Source organism: Schistocerca nitens, chromosome 9, assembly GCF_023898315.1.
Source record: "Schistocerca nitens isolate TAMUIC-IGC-003100 chromosome 9, iqSchNite1.1, whole genome shotgun sequence".
Taxonomy (NCBI): domain Eukaryota; kingdom Metazoa; phylum Arthropoda; class Insecta; order Orthoptera; family Acrididae; genus Schistocerca; species Schistocerca nitens.
The window spans coordinates 494,041,980-494,062,621 of record NC_064622.1 but is presented as its reverse complement, the minus strand read 5'-3'; the positions used below and the strand labels follow the sequence as shown (position 1 = coordinate 494,062,621).

The following is a 20,642-nucleotide window of genomic DNA, read 5'->3' as shown; positions in this document are numbered from 1 at the left end:
GTAGCTTACAAAACGCTTGTTCGTCCGATTCTTGAGTATTGCTCATCAGTATGGGACCCTTACCAGGTTGGATTAATAGAAGAGATAGACATGATCCAGCGAAAAGCAGCGCGATTCGTCATGGGGACATTTAGTCAGCGCGAGAGCGTTACGGAGATGCTGAACAAGCTCCAATGGCGGACACTTCAAGAAAGGCGTTACGCAATACGGAGAGGTTTATTATCGAAATTACGAGAGAGCACATTCCGGGAAGAGATGGGCAACATATTACTACCGCCCACATATATCTCGCGTAATGATCACAACGAAAAGATCCGAGAAATTAGAGCAAATACGGAGACTTACAAGCAGTCGTTCTTCCCACGCACAATTCGTGAATGGAACAGGGAAGGGGGGATCAGATAGTGGTACAATAAGTACCCTCCGCCACACACCGTAAGGTGGCTCGCGGAGTATAGATGTAGATGTAGATGTAGAAGGGACATCTAACAAACAGATGGCACCTGTCAAAGTGGAAGTATTGCTGGCAGGTTTGATACGGATGGGGCCTAGCTCCCCATGGCCATTGTATCTGTAGTGTCAACTGGTCCCTCTTTAAATATATGGTTGCAGGACCTCGGCTGCTCAATATAAAATGTTAAATAAAAACACCTTTCAGACATCTAAATTTCCATTTGTAACTTTTTTTTTATTTTGACCATCACTTGCGGACTCAGAAAGTGACAATCTAAAGGATTGTTGTGTCAAAAATCTAGATACCACTTACTGAAACCTGGCCATTACTTTGACTGGACCCAATGTGGGATTCTTCCTACATCAGTCAATCAGTAACGGTCATACTTTCCTTTGCCTTCCCCAGCTTAAGGGCTATTTGACACAGAGGTGCCTGAAGATGGTGTACTGTAGCTCTGAAACTGGTTGCTCTAATAAAATAACAACCGGAAAGTTAAATGGCTGAAAGGTGTTTTGATTCAACATTTTGTTCAGAAACCACCTTCCATGTTTTAGCTTTCAAGTCATCAACCACCCCTTAAAGTTCAAGTGACCGGTAAAAGAGGAGCATTCCCCTCATAACTCAGCACTACCAACAGCTGGAACAACTGAATCACATTCACCCCCATGGTTGTGACTACCTATTGTAGTGCCATGAAATGAGGAATGACCTACCCACTATCCTCCCCATCCCTCCCACTGTGGTATTCCACTGGCCACCGAATCTAGACAATACCCTCGTCCATCACTACACAACCCCTGCTCCCAACCCCCTGCCTCATTGATCATATCCCTGTAATAGACCTAGATGCAATGCCTGCCCCACACATCCTTTCACCACTACCTACTCCAGTCTTGTCACCAGCATCATTCATCCCATCAAAGGCAGGGCTACCTGCAAACCAGTCATGTGATCTAGAAGCTAAGTTGCAACCACTGTTCTGCATTCTATGTGGGCATGACAACCAACAAGCTATCTGTCCGCATAAATGGCCACAGACAAACTGTGGCCAAGGAACAGCTGGACCATCCATTTGCTTAGCACACTGCCCAACACAATGTTTTCATTTTAATGACTGCTTCACAGCCTGTGCCATATGGATTGTTCATACCAACACCAGCTTTTCTGAATTGCGCAGGTGGAAACTCTCCTTCCAATACATCCTACATTCTCTTAACTCTCCTGGCTTCAAACTTCATTAGTCATTGTGCTTCATCCCCTTAACTGTTCCTACTCCAACACTAAACTGTCTTCTATTCCACAAGCACATTCACTCTCTTTTAACCCCCCCCTCCCCCACCCCACCCCAATCACCCACCCTCCATCTAACTTCTCAACTGTATCTAGCTGTTCTACTTTCTCTCCACCTCGTTCCCTGAACACTCCCACCACCAGCACTTTACCGTCCCCCATTCATATCCTGCTCTCCCTCCCCCTCCGCATCCTAGCCCCCTTCTTACCCCCACCACCCAGATTGCTTTTCCTATCATGAGCAGTTGATCAAAGTCTGGGCATGGCCCCAAAGACAGCGGTCATGTATGTGAGAGTTGCATTTCTATGAATGTGTGTGTGTATGTTGTCTAGTTCAGAAGAAGGCCTTCTGGCTGAAAGTTTACATTTTTAGTAGTCTTTTTATTGTGTCTTTCTGAAAATCAACATCTCTGCTACATGGTGAGTAGCAGTCCATCCTTTTCATCATACTGTCAAATGGTGAAACAGTATGTCACTCTTTGAGAGAATATTTCACAAATGAAGGACAACCACACAGATTACAGACTATTAATGGCCCACAATTTATCAGTCAGGCTTTAAAGAAATTTTTAGCCTGGGAACTAGTAAAACATATAGCTATTCCTAAATATCACCCCACATGGTAATCTCTGTGAACAAATAATAAAGGACATTACATGACTTCGCATGACATATTGTTCCACAAAACATATATCTTGTTGTTGTGGTCTTCAGTCCTGAGACTGGTTTGATGCAGCTCTCCATGCTACCCTATCCTGTGCAAGCATCTTCATCTCCCAGTACTTACTGCAACCCACATCCTTCTGAATCTGCTTAGTGTATTCATCTCTTGGTCTCCCTCTACGATTTTTACTCTCCACGCTGCCCTCCAATGCTAAATTTGTGATCCCTTGATGCCTCAGAACATGTCCTACTAACCGGCCCCTTCTTTTTGTCAAGTTGTGCCACAAACTCCTCTTCTCCCCAATTCTATTCAATACTTCATCATTAGTTATGTGATCTACCCATCTAATCTTCAGCATACTTCTGTAGCACCACATTTCAAAAGCTTCTAGTCTCTTCTTGTCCAAACTATTTATCGTCCATGTTTCACTTCCATACATGGCTACACTCCATACAAATACTTTCAGAACCAACTTCCTGACACTTAAATCTATACACGATGTTAACAAATTTCTCTTCTTCAGAAACGCTTTCCTTGCCATTGCCAGTCTAAATTTTATATCCTCTCTACTTCGACCATCATCAGTTATTTTGATCCCCAAATAGCAAAACTCCTTTACTACTTTAAGTGTCTCATTTCCTAATATAATTCCCTCAGCATCACCCGACTTAATTCGACTACATTCCATTATCCTCGATTTGCTTTTGTTGATGTTCATCTTATATCCTCCTTTCAAGACACTGTTCATTCCGTTCAACTGCTCTTCCAAGTCCTTTGCTGTCTCTGATAGAATTACAATGTCATCGGCGAACCTCAAAGTTTTTATTTCTTCTCCATGGAATTTAATACCTACTCAGAATTTTTCTTTTGTTTCCTTCACTGCTTGCTCACTATAGAGAGTGAATGACATCGGGGAGAGGCTACAACCCTGTCTCACTCTCTTCCCAACCACTGCTCCTCTTTCATGCCCCTTGACTCTTATAACTGCCATCTGGTTTCTGTACAAATTGTAATCGCTCCCTGTATTTTACCCTTGCTACCTTTAGAATTTGAAAGAGAGTATTCCAGTCCACATTGTCAAAAGCTTTCTCTAAGTCTACAAATGCTAGAAACGTAGGTTTGCCTTTCCTTAATCTTTCTTCTAAGATAAATCGTAAGGTCAGTATTGCCTCACGTGTTCCAATATTTCTACGGAATCCAAACTGATCTTCCCCGAGGTCGGCTTCTAACAGTTTTTCCATTCGTTTGTAAAGAATTCGCGTTAGTGTTTTGCAGCTGCAACTTATTAAACTGATAGTTCGGTAATTTTCACATCTGTCAACACCTGCTTTCTTTGGGATTGGAATTATTATATTCTTCTTGAAGTCTGAGGGAATTTCTCCTGTCTCATACATCTTGCTCACCAGATGGTAGAGTTTTTGTCAGGACTGGCTCTCCCAAGGCTGTCAGTAGTTCTAATGGAATGTTGTCTACTCCTGGGGCCTTGTTTCGACACAGGTCTTTCAGTGTTCTGTCGAACTCTTCACGCAGTATCTTATCTCCCATTTCATCTTCATCTACATCCTCTTCCATTTCCGTAATATTGTCCTCAAGTACATCGCCCCTGTATAGACCCTCTATATATACTCCTTCCACCTTTCTGCTTTCCCTTCTTTGCTTAGAACTGGGTTTCCATCTGAGCTCTTGATATTCATACAAGTGGCTCTCTTTTCTCCAAAGGTTTCTTTTATTTTCCTGTAGGCAGTATCTATCTTACCCCTAGTGAGATAAGCCTCAACATCCTTACATTTGTCCTCTAGCCATCCCTGCTTAGCCATTTTGCACTTCCTGTCAATCTCATTTTTGAGAGGTCTGTATTCCTTTTTGCCTGCTTCATTTACTGCATTTTTATATTTTCTCCTTTCATCAAATAAATTCATTATTTCTTCTGTTACCCAAGGATTTCTACTAGCCCTCGTCTTTATACCCACATGATCCTCTGCTGCCTTAACTACTTCATCCCTCAAAGCTACCCATTCTTCTTCTACTGTATTTCTTTCCCCCATTCTTGTCAATTGTTCCCTTATGCAGAGGCAGAGGGGGGCGAGAGGGAGAGGGGGGTGGGAGAGGGGGGTGGGAGAGGGTGGTGGGAGAGGGGGGTGGGAGAGGGGGGTGGGAGAGGGGGGTGGGAGAGGGGGGTGGGAGAGGGGGACGGGAGAGGGGGGTGGGAGAGGGGGACGGGAGAGGGGGCGGGAGAGGGGGGAGGGGAGAGTGTGGAGGGGAGGGGGAGGGGAGGGCAGAGGGGGAGAGGGGAGGGGGAGAGGGAGAGGGGAGTGGGAGAGGGGAGTGGGAGAGGGGAGTGGGAGAGGGGAGGGGGAGGGGGAGAGGGGAGGGGGAGAGGGGAGGGGGAGAGGGGAGGGGGAGAGGGGAGGGGGAGAGGGGAGGGGGAGAGGGGAGGGGGAGAGGGGAGGGGGAGAGGGGAGGGGGAGAGGGGAGGGGGAGAGGGGAGGGGGAGAGGGGAGGGGGAGAGGGGAGGGGGAGAGGGGAGGGGGAGAGGGGAGGGGGAGAGGGGAGGGGGAGAGGGGAGGGGGAGAGGGGAGGGGGAGAGGGGAGGGGGAGAGGTAGCTAACCAGGATGATCAAAAGGACATCAAGACAGATGTTAGCTAGGCGATATTTTTTGGAGGGAGGCATTCAGTACCATAAAATAGATGACTGGCTAACACTGAAGAGGTACCATGCGTCCACATCTACATCTTCACAGCGGTGGTGGTGGTGGTGGTTGTTGGTGGGTCACTCAACATCTTGGTCATCAGCACCTGTACAAGTTCCAAATCTTCCCAATTCCAGTCTCGGTACTACCCAAATGATGATGAGATGATGAAGACAACACAAACACCCAGTCCCTGGGTGGAGAAAATCCCTGACCTGGCTGGGAATCTAATCAAGGACCCCAGGATCCAGAGGCAGCAATGCTAGCCACTACACCACAGGCTGTTGGCATCTACATGGATACTCTGCAAATCACACTTACGTGCTGCAGAGGGTTCATTGAACCACCTTTACAATAATTCTCTATTATTCCATTCTCAAACAGCAAGCGGAAAAAATGAGAAACTATACCTTTCCGTGTGCGCTCTGATTTTCCTTATTCTATATGATCATTTCTTCCTATGTAGGTTGGCGTCAACAAAATATTTCCGCATTTGTAGGAGAAAGTTGGTGACTGAAATTTAATGAGAAGATTCCACCGCAATGAAAAACGCCTTTGTTTTAATGGTGTCTATCCCAAATCTCATATCGCGTCCATGACAATCTCTTCCCTATTTCACAATAATAGAAAACGTGTTGCTCTTCTTTGAACTTTCTCAATGTACTCCGTTAATCCTATCTGACAAGGATCCCAGACCGTGCAGAAGAACTCCAAAAGAGGACAGACAAGCATAGTGTAGGCAGTCTCTTTAGTAGATCTGTTACATTTTCCTAAGTTTTCAGCCAATAAACAGCAATCTTTGGTTTGTCTTCTCCATAACATTTTCTGGTGTTCTTTCTAATTTAAATTGTTCATAACTGTAATTTCTAGCTATTTGGTTGAATTTACAGCCTTTAGAATAACTGGTTTGTTGTGTAATGGAAGTTCAATGGATTCCTTTTGGCACTCCTGAGGATGGCACCATATTTTTCAGTATTTAGGGTCAATTGCCAATTTTTGTACTGTTCAGATGTTTTCTAAATAATTTTGCAATTTGTTTTGATTTTCTGATGAGTTTACTAGATGATAAAAGACAGCATCACCTGCAAACAACCTAAGATGGCTGATTGGATTGTCTCCTAAACCATTTATATAGATGATGAACAGTATGGCTTGTGCACTAGCTGGTCGAATGCCAGAAATCAGTTCTGTTTTACTCTATGACTTTCTGTCAATTAATACAAACTGTGACCTCTCCAACAGGAAATCACAAATCCAGTCACATAACTGAGACAATATTCCATAAGCACGCAATTTCACGACAAGCTACTTGTGTGGTACAGCATCAAAAGCCTTTTGGAAATCTAGGAATACGGGATCAATTTGAAATCCCTTGTCAATATTGCTCAACACTTCGTGCGTGTAAGGAGCTAGTTTTGTTTCACAAGAACGATATTTTCTAAATCCATGTAGATTGTGTGTCAATAAACTGTTGTCTTCAAGGTAATCCATAATGTTAAAACACAATATATGTTCCAAGATACTGCTGCATACTGATGTTAATGACATGGGCCTGTAATTTAGTGGATTATTTCTACTAATTTTTTTGAATATTTATATGACCTGAGCAACTTCACAGAATTTGGGTATGGATCTTTCATGGAGCGAACAGTTCTATACAATTGTTAAGTATGGAGCTACTGCATCAGCATATTCTGAAAGGTGCCTAACTGATACACAGTCTGGACCAGAAGACTTGCTTTTATTACGTGATTTATGTTGCAATACTACTCTGAGAATATCTGCTTCTAAGTTAATCATGGTGGCACCTGTTCTTGGCTCTGTTGTGGAATATTTACTTTGTCTTCTTTGGTGAAGGAATTTTAAAAGACTGTGTTTAGTAACTCCACCTTTGCAGCATTGTAGTCAATAGTATTTGCATTGCTATCCTGCAGAGAAGGCATTGACTGTGTCTTGCCACTAGCCTACTTTACATACGACAAGAATCTCTCTGGATTTTCTGCTAAGTTCCAAGATAAAAGTTCCTTTGTGGAAACTATCACAAGCATCTCACACTGATGTCCTCGCCAAATTTTAAACTTCTGTAAAAGATCACCAATCTTGAAGATTTTGTGTTCGTTTAAACTTGGCGTGCTTTTTTCATTGTTTCTGCAACAGTGTTGTCACCCATTTTGAGTACCAAAGGGAATCTGCTCAGTTGTGTGTTTATTTATTTATTTGGTGTAAATCTCTCAATTACTTTTGATATTATTTCTTTGAATTCAAGCCACATCTGGTCTACACTTACATTGTAATCTGGAAGGAGTGGAGATTGTCTCTCAAAAAAGACATCAAGTGAATTTTTATCTGCTTTTTTGAATAGGTACATTTTTCGTTTATTTTGGACGATTTAGGCATAATAATATTCAATCTCGCTACGACAACCTTGTGTTCACTAATCCCTGTATCCATTTTGATGCTCATTATTAGCTCAGGATTATTTGTTGCTAAGAGGTAAAATGTGTTTTCACAACAGTTTACTATTTGCTGGGCTCATGAACTAACTGATTGAAATTATTTTCAGAGAATGCATTTAGCACAATTTTGGATGATTTTTTCTATTTTTTTTTTTTTTTTTTTTTTTTTAGAGGTAGGTAAAAGGATACAATTACTATTTTATTATGGTAGCCAAGAATGACCTCTAGATATGCTAACTCAGAGAAACTTTCTACTTCAATTTTGCTACAAGGTAAACTATTTCTATCAGCAACACACACGCCACAGCCAACTGTGTTTGGCCTATCCTTTCGGAACACTTTTAGGTTCTTTGCAAAAATTTTGGCAGAACTTATTTCTGGCTTTAGCCAGTTTTCAGTGCGTATAACGATTTGAGCAGCACTGCTTTGTATTAGCACTTGGAGCTCTGGTACTTTTACAACACAGCTACAACAATTTACAACTGTTATACCGATTGTAGTGGACTGTTAAGGCAGCCAGTCCACAGTGAAGTAGCCGAAAGGGCACGCGTCAACTCACGCCGTCTGGCGTTAAGTCTGGAACAGGATTCGTAATGAATGTGATAAAGAAAAGAACGTAGCTACTAGAACACTTAACTTTTATATCGTCCTTTGGTATACAGCATTCTTGATGATACAAGTGAGACTATCTTGAGATACATGCAAAGGTACAAATGACGCCTTGCTAGGTCGTAGCCATTAACTTAGCTGAAGGCTATTCTAACTGTCTCTCGGCAAATGAGAGAAAGGCTTCGTCAGTGTAGTCGCTAGCAAAGTCGTCGTACAACTGGGGCGAGTGCTAGTACGTATCTCGAGACCTGCCTTGTGGTGGCGCTCGGTCTGCGATCCTGACAGTGGCGACACGCGGGTCCGAGATGTACTAATGGACCGCGGCCGATTTAAGCTACCACCTAGCAAGTGTGGTGTCTGGCGGTGACACCACACCGATGATTCCTGTATCTACGTTCTTCCTATATCTGACCTGCACCCTTTGAGAATGAAGCCCTTTTTGTATTTCCCCCAGATCCACTTACATAAAAAAAACTGCCCAGTCCACACCATACAGCCACTGCTACACACATAGCCACCTCCTGCATGTAGTGGACCACAGTTACAAATGGTAAAAACGGGATGTGATGGAAATAGACAGAAGTATACACAAAATACAAGGAGGAGGCCCGAACAAAGTAGACTGCAAAGTGATCAGGAAGTCAGAAATGTCTGGTGGATAATATATTACAAGGAAGGCCACACAATAGTGTGGCGACACGCGGGTCCGAGATGTACTAATGGACCGCGGCCGATTTAAGCTACCACCTAGCAAGTGTGGTGTCTGGCGGTGACACCACACCGATGATTCCTGTATCTACGTTCTTCCTATATCTGACCTGCACCCTTTGAGAATGAAGCCCTTTTTGTATTTCCCCCAGATCCACTTACATAAAAAAAACTGCCCAGTCCACACCATACAGCCACTGCTACACACATAGCCACCTCCTGCATGTAGTGGACCACAGTTACAAATGGTAAAAACGGGATGTGATGGAAATAGACAGAAGTATACACAAAATACAAGGAGGAGGCCCGAACAAAGTAGACTGCAAAGTGATCAGGAAGTCAGAAATGTCTGGTGGATAATATATTACAAGGAAGGCCACACAATAGTGATTCCTGAAGGGAAACACTACTTGAGTGCTCATTATTTGGGAAATGGACAAATACCACACCCCTTATTAAGGTATGGAGTTGTGTTGGGTATGTTATTCCCTTAGATGGAACCCTTACCAGGTTCAGGTGAACCTGTAGAAGGGATGGCTCCAACCATATATTTGTTGAGGAATGAAGGAGGTACAAGGGGACATCACACAGTATTTTGAGTAAATACAGGAAAGAGTGCCGATTTCTTTAAAGATGGAAAAAACAGTAAGTTGAAAGAAAACGAAAGGGTAAATGTGTGAAATAAGGTGAAGCTACTTCTAAAGAATGAAAAAGAAAAATAATAAAGAATTTCTGACTGACTTGTTCTGAGCTTCATTACCGGGATACTATCATGTTGTGAGGTTTTATTCTTATAGTAAGACACTATAAGATAATCTTAAAAGGAGTCCTAACATACAAGCACATTCCAGAGTTCTAGAAATAAGGTGAAAATGATACGTATTTGTTAGAAATGTAATGACAAGCAATGATGTAAAATTGTATAATGAAGAACCCCAGAAAAAGACTGGATTCTTGAGTAACAACTTTAAAAAGTAGAAGTAATTTATTTAACAATGATTGATAGCAAAAATCTAGAGCCCACTTAACTATATTGGAAGGATAGATTTGAACTAATAAAAACAATTAAGTGTATATTAGAATATAGGCAATTTCTTTATACAGTAAATCAAACAACACAAACTCCAGGTGGGAATATCAACAATGGAGGAAAAGATAGATTGCTACTTACCATAAAGAAGATGTGTCAAGTTGCCAGTCATGATTAAAAGACATCTGGAGAGGGTGGGGAAGGGGAAGGGGAAGGGATAGTAGTGCACAGATGGAGAGAGAGACGAACGTTGTCTGGTGGAGTGTGCATGGACTATACTGCCAACAAGTGCAGTGTCAGGATGTTGTGGGGCAGGGAGGTGGGGAAAAAAGGAACAAATAAGAGAGAAGTAGAGAAAGAGAGGCGGATGTGTTGGTAGAGGGCTGCAAATAAACAGGGCGGGGGACTAGAATGGTGTGGAGACAATAGGACAAGAGTAGGTGGCAACTGTTGGGTGGAGAGTGTGGGGATCCCATACGCGCAGTTCAGAAAAGCTGATGGCGGAGGGAAGGATCCAGATGACTCTGGTACTGAAGCGGCCATTGAAATGAAGTGAGTTATGTTCAGCTGCATATTGTGCCACACGGTGGTCTATTTTGCTCTTGGCTACAGTTTGGCAGTGGCCATTCATCAGGGTGGACAGCTGGTCGGTAGTCACACCAATATAAAAAATCTGTGCATTGATTGCAGAAGAGCTAGTAAATAACATGGCTGCTTTCACAGGTGGCCTGGCCCCTGATGGGGTAGGGTAAACCTGTGACAGGACTGGAATAGGAAGTGCTGGGTGGGTGGATTGGGCAGGTTTTCCACCTGGGTCTTCCACAGGGAAATGATCTTTGTGGCACAAGGGTTTTGGATTCGGAGCAGTGTAGGGATGGACTAGGATGTTGTGGAGGTTGGGTGGGCGACAGAACATCACTTCATACAGGGTGGAAAGTATCTCGGGTAGGATTTCCTCATTTCAGGGCGTGATGATAGGCAATCAAAACCCAGATGAAGGATGTGGTTCTGGTTCTCTTGTTACAGTCCAGCGTGGTACTGGGTGACGAAGGGGACACTCCTTCGTGGCTGATTTTTGAGGGTGATGGGAGGATTGGGGTTGTGAGGGGAAATGCCACAGGAGATCTGTTTGCAGACTAGGTCTGGATGATAATGCCCGCCTGTGAAGGTCTTGATGAGATCCTCAGCAAGGTAGTTTTTGTCACTGCAGATATGCTGTCCCCTGGCAGCCAGGCTATACGAGAGAGATTTTTTTGTGTGAAAGGGGTGACAGCTGTCAAAATTCAGGTACTGTTGGTTGTTGGTCAGTTTAACATGGACGAAGGTGCAGATGGAGCCATTAGAGAGGAGGTGGTCAACATCTCAGAAGAAGGCATGCTGGGTTGAGGAGGACCACGTGAAATGGATGGGAGAGAAGGTGTTAAGGAATGAAAATAGGGTGCCTTGGCCCTGGGTCCATATCATGGAGAGAATGTCAATGAACATAACCATGACTAGAGGTTTGGTGTTTTGAGAGGTTAGGAAGATCTCCTGTAGATGGCTCATACAAAGGTTGGCATAGGAGCTTGGCATATGTGTGCCGATGTCTGTGCCCCATATTTGTTTATAAACCTCCCCTTCAAATGAGAAGTAGTTGTGGGTTAGGATGAAGTCAGTAAGGTGTATGAGGAACAAGGTAGTACATTTGGAGGATGAAGGACATTGGGAAAAGTAGTGTTCAATAACAGTAAGACAATGGGCATGAGGGACGTCAGTGTATAGTGAGGTGGTGTCAAAAATGACAAGTAGGGATCCAGGAGAAAAGTGATTGGTGCCTTTGATGTGGGAGGCTAGATTATGTGCAATTGATTCAACACGTCGGTCAATGAGTGCCAAAATTCCTTCAGTGGGGCACAATAACCAGCCACAATTGGGCACCCAGGATTGTTGGGTTTGTGGAATTTGGGCAGCATGTAGAAGGTGGGTATGCAGGGTATCATAAGGATGATGAGGAAATGGATTCACGGGAGCTGTTCTGGGAAGGGCCTAAGGCTTTAAGCAGGGATTGGAGTTTGTGTTGGAGCTCTGGGATGGGATCACTCAGGAAAAGTTTACAGATTGAGAATTCAGACAATTGGCGGAGGTTTTCTGCCAGGAATTCACTGAGATTCATCTTACTAACTTTATCCTAACCCACAACTACTACTCATTTGCAGGTGAAATGGGACTATCTTCCTATTCCTATCCAAAATTCTTTCCTCATGTCAACATTCTCTGAAGTGATCATTTTAGCTCGAATTTTTAACTTTCTAGACTTTATACTGTTATGGCTACACCCAACACCAGTAGTAAACTGCCCTTTAAAAAATTAGTACCAATGAGTTTACTATTTCAGATTAAATTTCACATTAATATATCAACCAAGGGGAGTAAGCCGTTCGTTAACAACCCAACTTTGAAATTTAGTGATATGAACTGTGCAGTTATGTTGGACCACAAATTCTTGAAAATTCTTCCGCGTTTCCGAAAAGCTACGATATTTATTCGTTTTGATTATTTTAAATAATAGCTCCACTTAAGAGCTATCCTAGACACCAATAACAATATCTTATTCAAAGTAAATTGTTCATAATTAACTAAAATGTAATTTAAATTGTTGTACTATAAAATTTATAGAAATTTTGGATGAAATTAAGCGAACTCTTCCAAGTTGTATATCAAAACATGTAGGGCAATATGTGGCCCATTTTTTGGTGTAAGAAACTGAAATCATTTAATGACTTAATTGTTGGTTTTTAAGTCTCACATTTAACTATGTCTTCAATTATTTTGTTTTATATAAAAGGAAGTGATGCATGAGCTGTGCGGGCATGGGCAGAGTCAGTAAGGGTGTAGTAGTCTATGTAAGGGACAGTCAGTGAGAGAGTCAGTCAGTCTGTCTCCATTATTGCCTTTCGGAAGCTGTTTGTGTGAGACTCTTCACATTGGTAAGCACAGAACTGAACCATATACAGGGTTTATCATTATTAATGGTGTAAACGCACACAGTTGAAAGTACGCGATACTATAAGCAAAAAAGCCTCAGTAAACATAGGGGCAAAAAAGCATACCTTAAGAGCTATGTGCACTTTTTCCATCTTCGATACTGTGAAACAAATCTCTTCTACTGCAAGTTCTTTGCTTTCTATATTTTGGGAAGTGGTAGTATGGACCAAAATACGAAAAAAAGTGCTCTAAAGTGCTCTAAAACGCATACCTTAAAAGTAACGAGCACTTGATCATTAGAAGAGTTTTGTTTCAAAGTAGAAAAGTAGCTCTTAAGGAATGCAGTTTAGAGCACATGATTACTGGACTTTTTTTCTTGTTTTGGTCCATACTACCAGTTCCCAAAATATGGAAAGCAAAGAACTTGCAGTAGAAGAGATATGTTTCACAGTATCGAAGATGAAAAATTGCTTGTAGCTCTTATAGTATGCATTTTCGACCCTATGTTTACTGAGACTTTTTTCTTCTAGTACCGTGTACTTTCAACTGTATGTGTTTATGCCATTAATTATGATACACCTTGTATACTATTAAAAAAAATTTCTTTTTTTTAAGCTTGTTATTATTCAAGCTCCTTATGCTCACAATATGGGAGTGTTCAATTACACTTTTCGGGGCCAGTATGGGTGAATCCAGACAAGTCTGTTCTGTAGGGTATGTAGAACACATACATCTCCCGACTCCTAAGTGAATCCATCCTCCTATCCATATTCAATAGTTTCTATCACAGAAATACTTCTTAATTTCATTTCACATATTGATATACAAACCTGTTTTAACAGGAATGAGAAGAGTCATCAATTTCTGTGTCAAACATAAAAATGTAAGTTAACAGAACCTATGCTGCAATGTGCTGCATGTTAGCAATGTCACATTAACCACGAAAAAGGAAAGGAATTGCACCCATTTCCTAAATTTAGTTATGAAGTGCCAACACCCAGCCAAACTGTTCCAAATTGCGAAGGAGTACAATGAGAGAATGACAATAGAAGAGTCAAATAATGTTAAATCGCACAACCATGGTGTCATGTACCTCATACAAATTGTATGTTGGAGGAAAAAGTTAGGTGGACCCAGGGAAGGGAGCACCTATATGTAGGTGAGATGAACCCACACAAGGCACGACGTATACAGTGTTAGGAGCATAGATTTGAGAGAGAAAATACCACTGTAGAGACTGCAGGAGAATGTGTCTAAACAGTTCTTACAGAAGTAAAAGTGGTACTGTATTCTGTTTCCCATTATGATGAGTTCTTCAAACTAGTAAAGTATGGGGAGACTTACCCCGATTGTGTGGATTACTAAGAGTGACACGGCCATACGCACATAATTGCAAAAGCAGCAGATGTCAGAGCTTGTTATTGACAATATGGGGTTGCAATTACCTTGCAATACATAGCTCCCCAAAAATGAGGAAGCAATGTTTATTTGGAAGATACATAAATGGGTGAATACATCATTAAACATGAAGAGGCAACATAGAAATTTAATATAAGGAGAGAAATCAAAATGAAGCACACTCTAGTGTACTGCCATGGTACTGATGCAACAATAAAGTAACTAAGTCAAAATGTTTAAATACATGGAAGCAAACATTTCATCTTACCACAGGCACTAAAGTAAAGTGGTGATTTTCCACAGAATCAACAGTAAGTGTCGTATAAATAAAATATAATAAGTTAAACTTGTAAAAGGATCACCAAGGAAAAATACAGCGAATTAGTAGAGGTTAAAATGAGGTTAGCAACACACGTGCTTTCTGCAGTGCCAATAACAAAACTAGAGATATGTACAGAGATTAGCCGAAATTACTAACAAAAAGAACAGCTACTGTCTAGTTTTTAATGATATTATTATAAAAGTTTTGTTTTGTTGAAAAAATGTTAGAATTATCAGAAAAGCCATAGTTCTAAGATTTAATTGTTATGCTAACTACGTGAAAAGAAATAGAAGTTGTTACTAGTTATTTAAAGAAAGTAATTTTCATGACATCTTTCATCTCAGTAGGGGAATATGAGGGGCAACACACAATTTTGGGGGAAAATGATGAGCTATGCTCTGTCTTCCTAAATGACTTAAGATGATCATGATATTTTATAATATTTTTATTAATATATAAGTTTGGACAATGTATCATCAGAGAAATGAAATATATGTGCACGTAATAAAGAGTACATGGGCACAGCACATCTGGCAGATAGGACGACAAGCTAATCATCTCCATCTGCTGTGGTCCATTTGTTCTTAGACAGCATGGCTTGGAGGTGTGTTTCAGCCATGGAAGAATGGCACTTACAATAATTATACTGACGTCAAAGAAGAAAAAAAACATAACGTTTTAAAAATATGAGTCATTTGATACTTCATTCCTCTTCAACCCTTCTGCCAGAAGAAGCTACAGGCTCCGTAAGCTAGAAAACTGTAATACCTTTCCTTTGTTCATTGTCCTGCCGCCGCTTAGCGAGCAGATTTTTTTTTATCTATCTGATACTAATATTTTCAAAAAATGAAGTTTTAAAACTGTCATAAGGACATTCTTCATTTATCCAATGTTTTGATTTGTCAAAATGTATTACGTTGTGCAGTTTAATGAGACAAGACGTGTAATTTGAGCAATTTTAACACAATATTAATATACATATCTGATGGGATTTATCTGTTGATGTATAAAGAAGTTTTAATAGATTGATAATTGAAAGAAGTAATTTTCTTGGCCAATACATAGATCTGACAAGAACTCCAGTTCTCTTTCAACTTCTATCACTGAAGACACTGCAAAGGATAAGAAGTGCACAAGGAACAACAGAAGCACAGTTATTTGGATACGATAGCAGGTTCGAAGTTTAATTAATTCACAATACAGGCAACCACAGAAACTATATTACGTACTATTTATTTATCAGCTAAATACAAAGACAGAATAAAACCTTTGAACATACAGTAGGAAGCTTACCGGAGGAAGAAAGGTTGTGTGTGGACGAATGTACAGGCCCATTTCCCGTCACAGACATATGGCGACGTGACGGTGGTGGTGCTGGTGCTACAGAGGATGCAGGAGAGCCCGGAGGATGCGTTATCTCCATGGCAGAGTTACGTCTTACAAGTATGGCAGAACTGCCAACTGGCTGCACACGTGGCACGGTGCCCGATGCTCCTGCAGATGACACCGACAGGAGGCTCGCAGAAGACACCAGACCGAGACGTGGAGGTAGAGGCGGCGGCGGTGAGGGATCACGAGGAGGTAGCTGTGGTGCATCTGGAGCCTGCCGGATCTGCCAGAATGATGTTTGTTCTATACACGTGTTGCATTAAGTGGTTCTGAAGCTTAAATAATTACATTTTCAACAACATTTTGTATGTAGTGAAGTACAAACAAAAAGAATAATAAACAACTAGAATTGAAAGATTCACACTTAACAAATTCAATATTAACTCAAAAAAGACTTACATTAGGTGTATTTAATAATTTCTTCCAACTCGGATCCTCAGCATGTACAAAGTTACTTTTGGAAGTTATCATTTATTTATTGCATTTACTAATTAGAATGAAGTCTACACATCACTATCAGCTGATTTTGGGAACAGTTCAAAGTGATCTGTAGTGATCTGAAAATTGTTTTTGCAGATAAAATCGGGTGACAGTGTACAACGTCTGGATCTCTGTCAAGTTGGTAAATTCTATAAAGGAGAACTGATTTACTTACTCTGGCTGCAGAAACATACATACATTAACAGTTTGACTACCAATGGAAGGCACAAATTTTGGTACATTTACAATCTCCTCAGTTGTTCAACAGATTGGGGTGATCACACATGGGTGTGATAGATGTTTTGCCACCAAAGAGGGTACATAGAGAGACTATGGCTTGTTATTCAGCTCTCCCTACGGTGCCATGCCATACTTGTAGTTACCTTGTTTCAGGATGTCATTCTGCGGTTGTTTTGAAAGTTAGAGGGTTTGCGTATGGTTTTGTAAGATTATGGTGATATAGCTACATATAGAGCCAAATTTTGCAAAGTTATGTAGCAGATGCCCCTTTAATTTTTTGTAGTTTGTGATATGCGCAAAACTGCATCAAAACACATGGATACTTTAATGCTACTGATACTGATAAGGGATGGTATACACAAAGCATTAGTGCACTATACTGAGAGGTAATACTGTTAATAAACACTAACAGTTGTCGAGTTTCTTTTCAGAATTGTGGTTACCGTGTGCTCAAAGTATAAATGTATACTCACAAGGAGGAAAAAAATGCTGAAAATTGGTGTAAATATTCTTACACTTTTGTGTTCTGTAACTGTTCTGCATTTTGTTCACAGCAATGTATTTGTTTACTTGTGTAATAAAGCTAGTTTCATTCAAATTCTTCTAAGCATATAATATTCACAGAATTTTGTGGTGATTCAGAAGCTAACAAGGGCCAGCACCATACTTCGTAACATTTCCAAAATATCAAGACATAATAAGACTGTAAGCATTTTTGTGATGGAAAACATAGTTGCTGGTTGGAAGATATTGTTAATTACGTCTTTTTTGTATGATTCAGTTTTTGATGGATGCAATAAACATTATTGCAATAACAGTTTTTGTTGCTTTTTGGAAACTAAATGAAGTATGCTTTAACATTAGAAAGCATGGATTATAGGCAGAAAGATCTGTAATTCTCTGAACAGATAGTTATTTGTTTTAAATTATAGCTTCAAATTATAATAGAAGCTCATCATACGGGAAGTGTAAAGCACTAATTACTTTGTGAATCAATCTTGATATCATTTTATACATGGATAGTCATTTTCCTAAGTTTGGACCTATAACAGATATTTACATATTTTAAATTATAACTTTCAACAATGGAAAATCCAGGATGGAGTGTAACAGTATTATGAGAAGAAAAGTTGCTACTCATCATATAGCGAAGATGATGAGTCACAGCTAGGCACAAACCAAAAGAGTCTCCCAATTAAAGCTTTCAGCCATCAGCCATTGAGGCCTTTGTCAACAACACACACACACACACACACACACACACACACACACACACACACAGAGGGGGAGAGAGAGGGAGAGAGAGGAGGGGGGAGAGGTGGGAGGGGGGAGGGAGAGGGGGAGGGGGGAGGGAGAAGGGGGAAGGAAGGGGGAGGGAGGGGGAGAGAGAGAGAGAGAGAGAGAGAGGCGGGGGGGGAGAGAGAGAGAGAGAGAGAGAGAGAGAGAGGCGGGGGGAGAGAGAGAGAGAGAGAGAGAGAGAGAGAGAGAGAGAGAGAGAGAGGCGGGGAGGGAGAGAGAGAGAGAGAGAGAGAGAGAGAGAGAGAGGCGGGGAGAGAGAGAGAGAGAGAGAGAGAGAGAGAGAGAGAGAGGCGGGGAGAGAGAGAGAGAGAGAGAGGCGGGGGGAGAGAGAGAGAGAGAGAGAGAGAGGGGGGGGGTGGGGGGGGGAGAGAGAGAGAGAGGCGGGGGGGAGGGGGAGAGGGGGGAGGGGGAGAGGGAGAGAAGGGGGAGAGAGGGAGAGAAGGGGGAGAGAGGGAGAGAAGGGGGAGATAGGGAGAGGGGGAGAGAGAGAGGGAGAGGGGAGGGAGAGAGGGAGAGGGGGGAGAGGGGGGAGAGAGGGAGAGGGGGGGAGAGGGGGAGAGAGGGAGAGGGGGGGGAGAGAGGGAGAGAGGGAGAGGGGGGGAGAGAGGGAGAGGGGGGAGAGAGGGAGAGGGGGGAGAGAGGGAGAGGGGGGAGAGAGGGAGAGGGGGGAGAGAGGGAGGGGGGGAGAGAGGGAGAGGGGGGAGAGAGGGAGAGGGGGGAGAGAGGGAGCGGGGGGGAGAGAGGGAGAGGGGGGAGAGAGGGAGAGGGGGAGAGAGGGAGAGGGGGGAGAGAGGGAGAGGGAGAGACAATGTGGTTTCAGTTGCCAGAGACTGCAGTTGTTTGTGTAAGTATTTGTGTGTGCGTATGTGTGTCTAACGTTGATGAAGGTCTTAATGGCTGAAGCTTTAACTGTGACGCCTTATTGTTGTGCGTATCTGTGATTCAGCATCTCTGCTATATGGTGAGTAGCAACTTTCCTTCTCATAACAAAATTATAACTTCCGATAAAGAGTAAATAAGATATTACATGCCAATTGTAATTTATCTGATCCCGAGTCTTAGAAATCGAAACGTAGAAGGTTAGTCATGGGGCTAATGAGTAATACTGCATCCCGACCCCCCCCTAACACTGGCAAATCTTGGTTGTGGTGAAACTGACCTGCAGCATAGCATAATGCTTACATTTGCCCCTTATTTACACACTTTTAGTCATAAAAACTAAAACTGCAGTGTAAATTTAGAAAACATAAATGAGATAATGGGGAAATCTCCTATTAGACAATGGGCAAGTATCTGTGTGTTTTGATGCAATTTGTGCATCTATCACGAATAAAATACAAAAAATGTAAGGGTGCATCTGCTAAATAACTTTGCACAATTTGGCTCTATACATAACTATATGCAAGCAGAGTAATCCAATTCAAGAGAAAGACAAGGTAGTACACTGGCTATTGTTTTAATAAACTTATAATCAATCAAAGACTTTATTGCTTATTCAAGTGCCTGCGTGGCTTAGATCGTAGTATACCTGCTTTATGGGGTGGTGTCTACCTGCTCAGCACAAATCTGTTTTTACGAGGGCGGTTCAGAAAGTAACCTCCGATTGGTCACAGTGCGGGTTGGGGGGGGGGGGGGGGGGGGAGTAGCGACGCCATCTGTGCGTTCACGCACTCAACAGGTCAGTCGGCATCAAGCCGTGGTCGAGTGAACGTCGTACCTGCGCTAGTTTAGTTTTTGTGGCAGTTTGAAATGTGTGCTGGAATAGAAAACCCCGCCAAATGTGAAGTGCGTGCTGTCATAAGGTTTTTTACAGCCAAAGGATATTCTGCAGCAGCTATTCATCGTGAGCTTTGTGCCGTGTACGGACCAAGAGTTATGAGTGAAGGAGTTGTCCGTGAATGGGTACGTTTATTTAAAAGTGGACGAGAAAACGTTCATGATGAAGAGAGGAGTGGTAGACCATCATTGGTGACTGACGAACTCGTTCAGACAGTTGATGCAAAAGTTCGTGAAAATCGACGTTTCTCAATGTCGGAGTTGTCTACTGGTTTTCCACAGATTTCTAAGACTCTCTTGTACGAGATAGTGACAGCAAGATTGGGTTACCGTAAGTTCTGTGCACGATGGGTGCCCAAAATTCTTACCGACCACCACAAAACTCAAAGAATGGCCTCTGCATTAGACTTTCTGTCACGTTATGAGGATGAAGGAGAACCATTGTTAAACAGAATCGTGACCGGTGACAAAACCTGGATTAAGTACGTGAACCCTGAGACAAAAGAACAATCAAAGATGTGGGCACATTCAAATTCGCCTACCAAACCAAGAAAAGCCTCGCAAGATTTTTCTGCCAGAAAACTGATGGCAACGGTGTTTTGGGATGCCAAAGGGGTGTTGTTGGTTGAATTCATGGAACGTGGTACGACCATTAATCAAGACGTGTACTGTGAAACAATAAAAAAGTTACGACGGGCTATACAGAACAAACGCCGTGGTATGCTGACTTCCGGTATCGTTTTTTTGCACGATAACGCCCGTCCTCACTCTGCTCGCAGAACAACGGCCCTTCTTGAGTCCTTCAAGTGGGACGTTATCAACCATCCACCTTACAGCCCAGACCTGGCGCCAAGTGATTATCACCTCTTCAT

The 20,642-nt window shown here is 42.1% G+C and overlaps 1 protein-coding gene across 1 annotated transcript in view; it reads right to left on the bottom strand.

The window, feature by feature from the left end:
* The window catches only part of LOC126203934 (protein son of sevenless), a 168,431-nt gene that overhangs the window by 11,314 nt on the left and 136,475 nt on the right, over positions 1 to 20,642 (bottom strand). Inside the window, exon 24 of the mRNA XM_049938330.1 lies at positions 15,880 to 16,198. Coding sequence (XP_049794287.1) covers positions 15,880 to 16,198 — 319 coding nt within the window. The remainder of the gene's footprint in view (positions 1 to 15,879; positions 16,199 to 20,642) is intronic.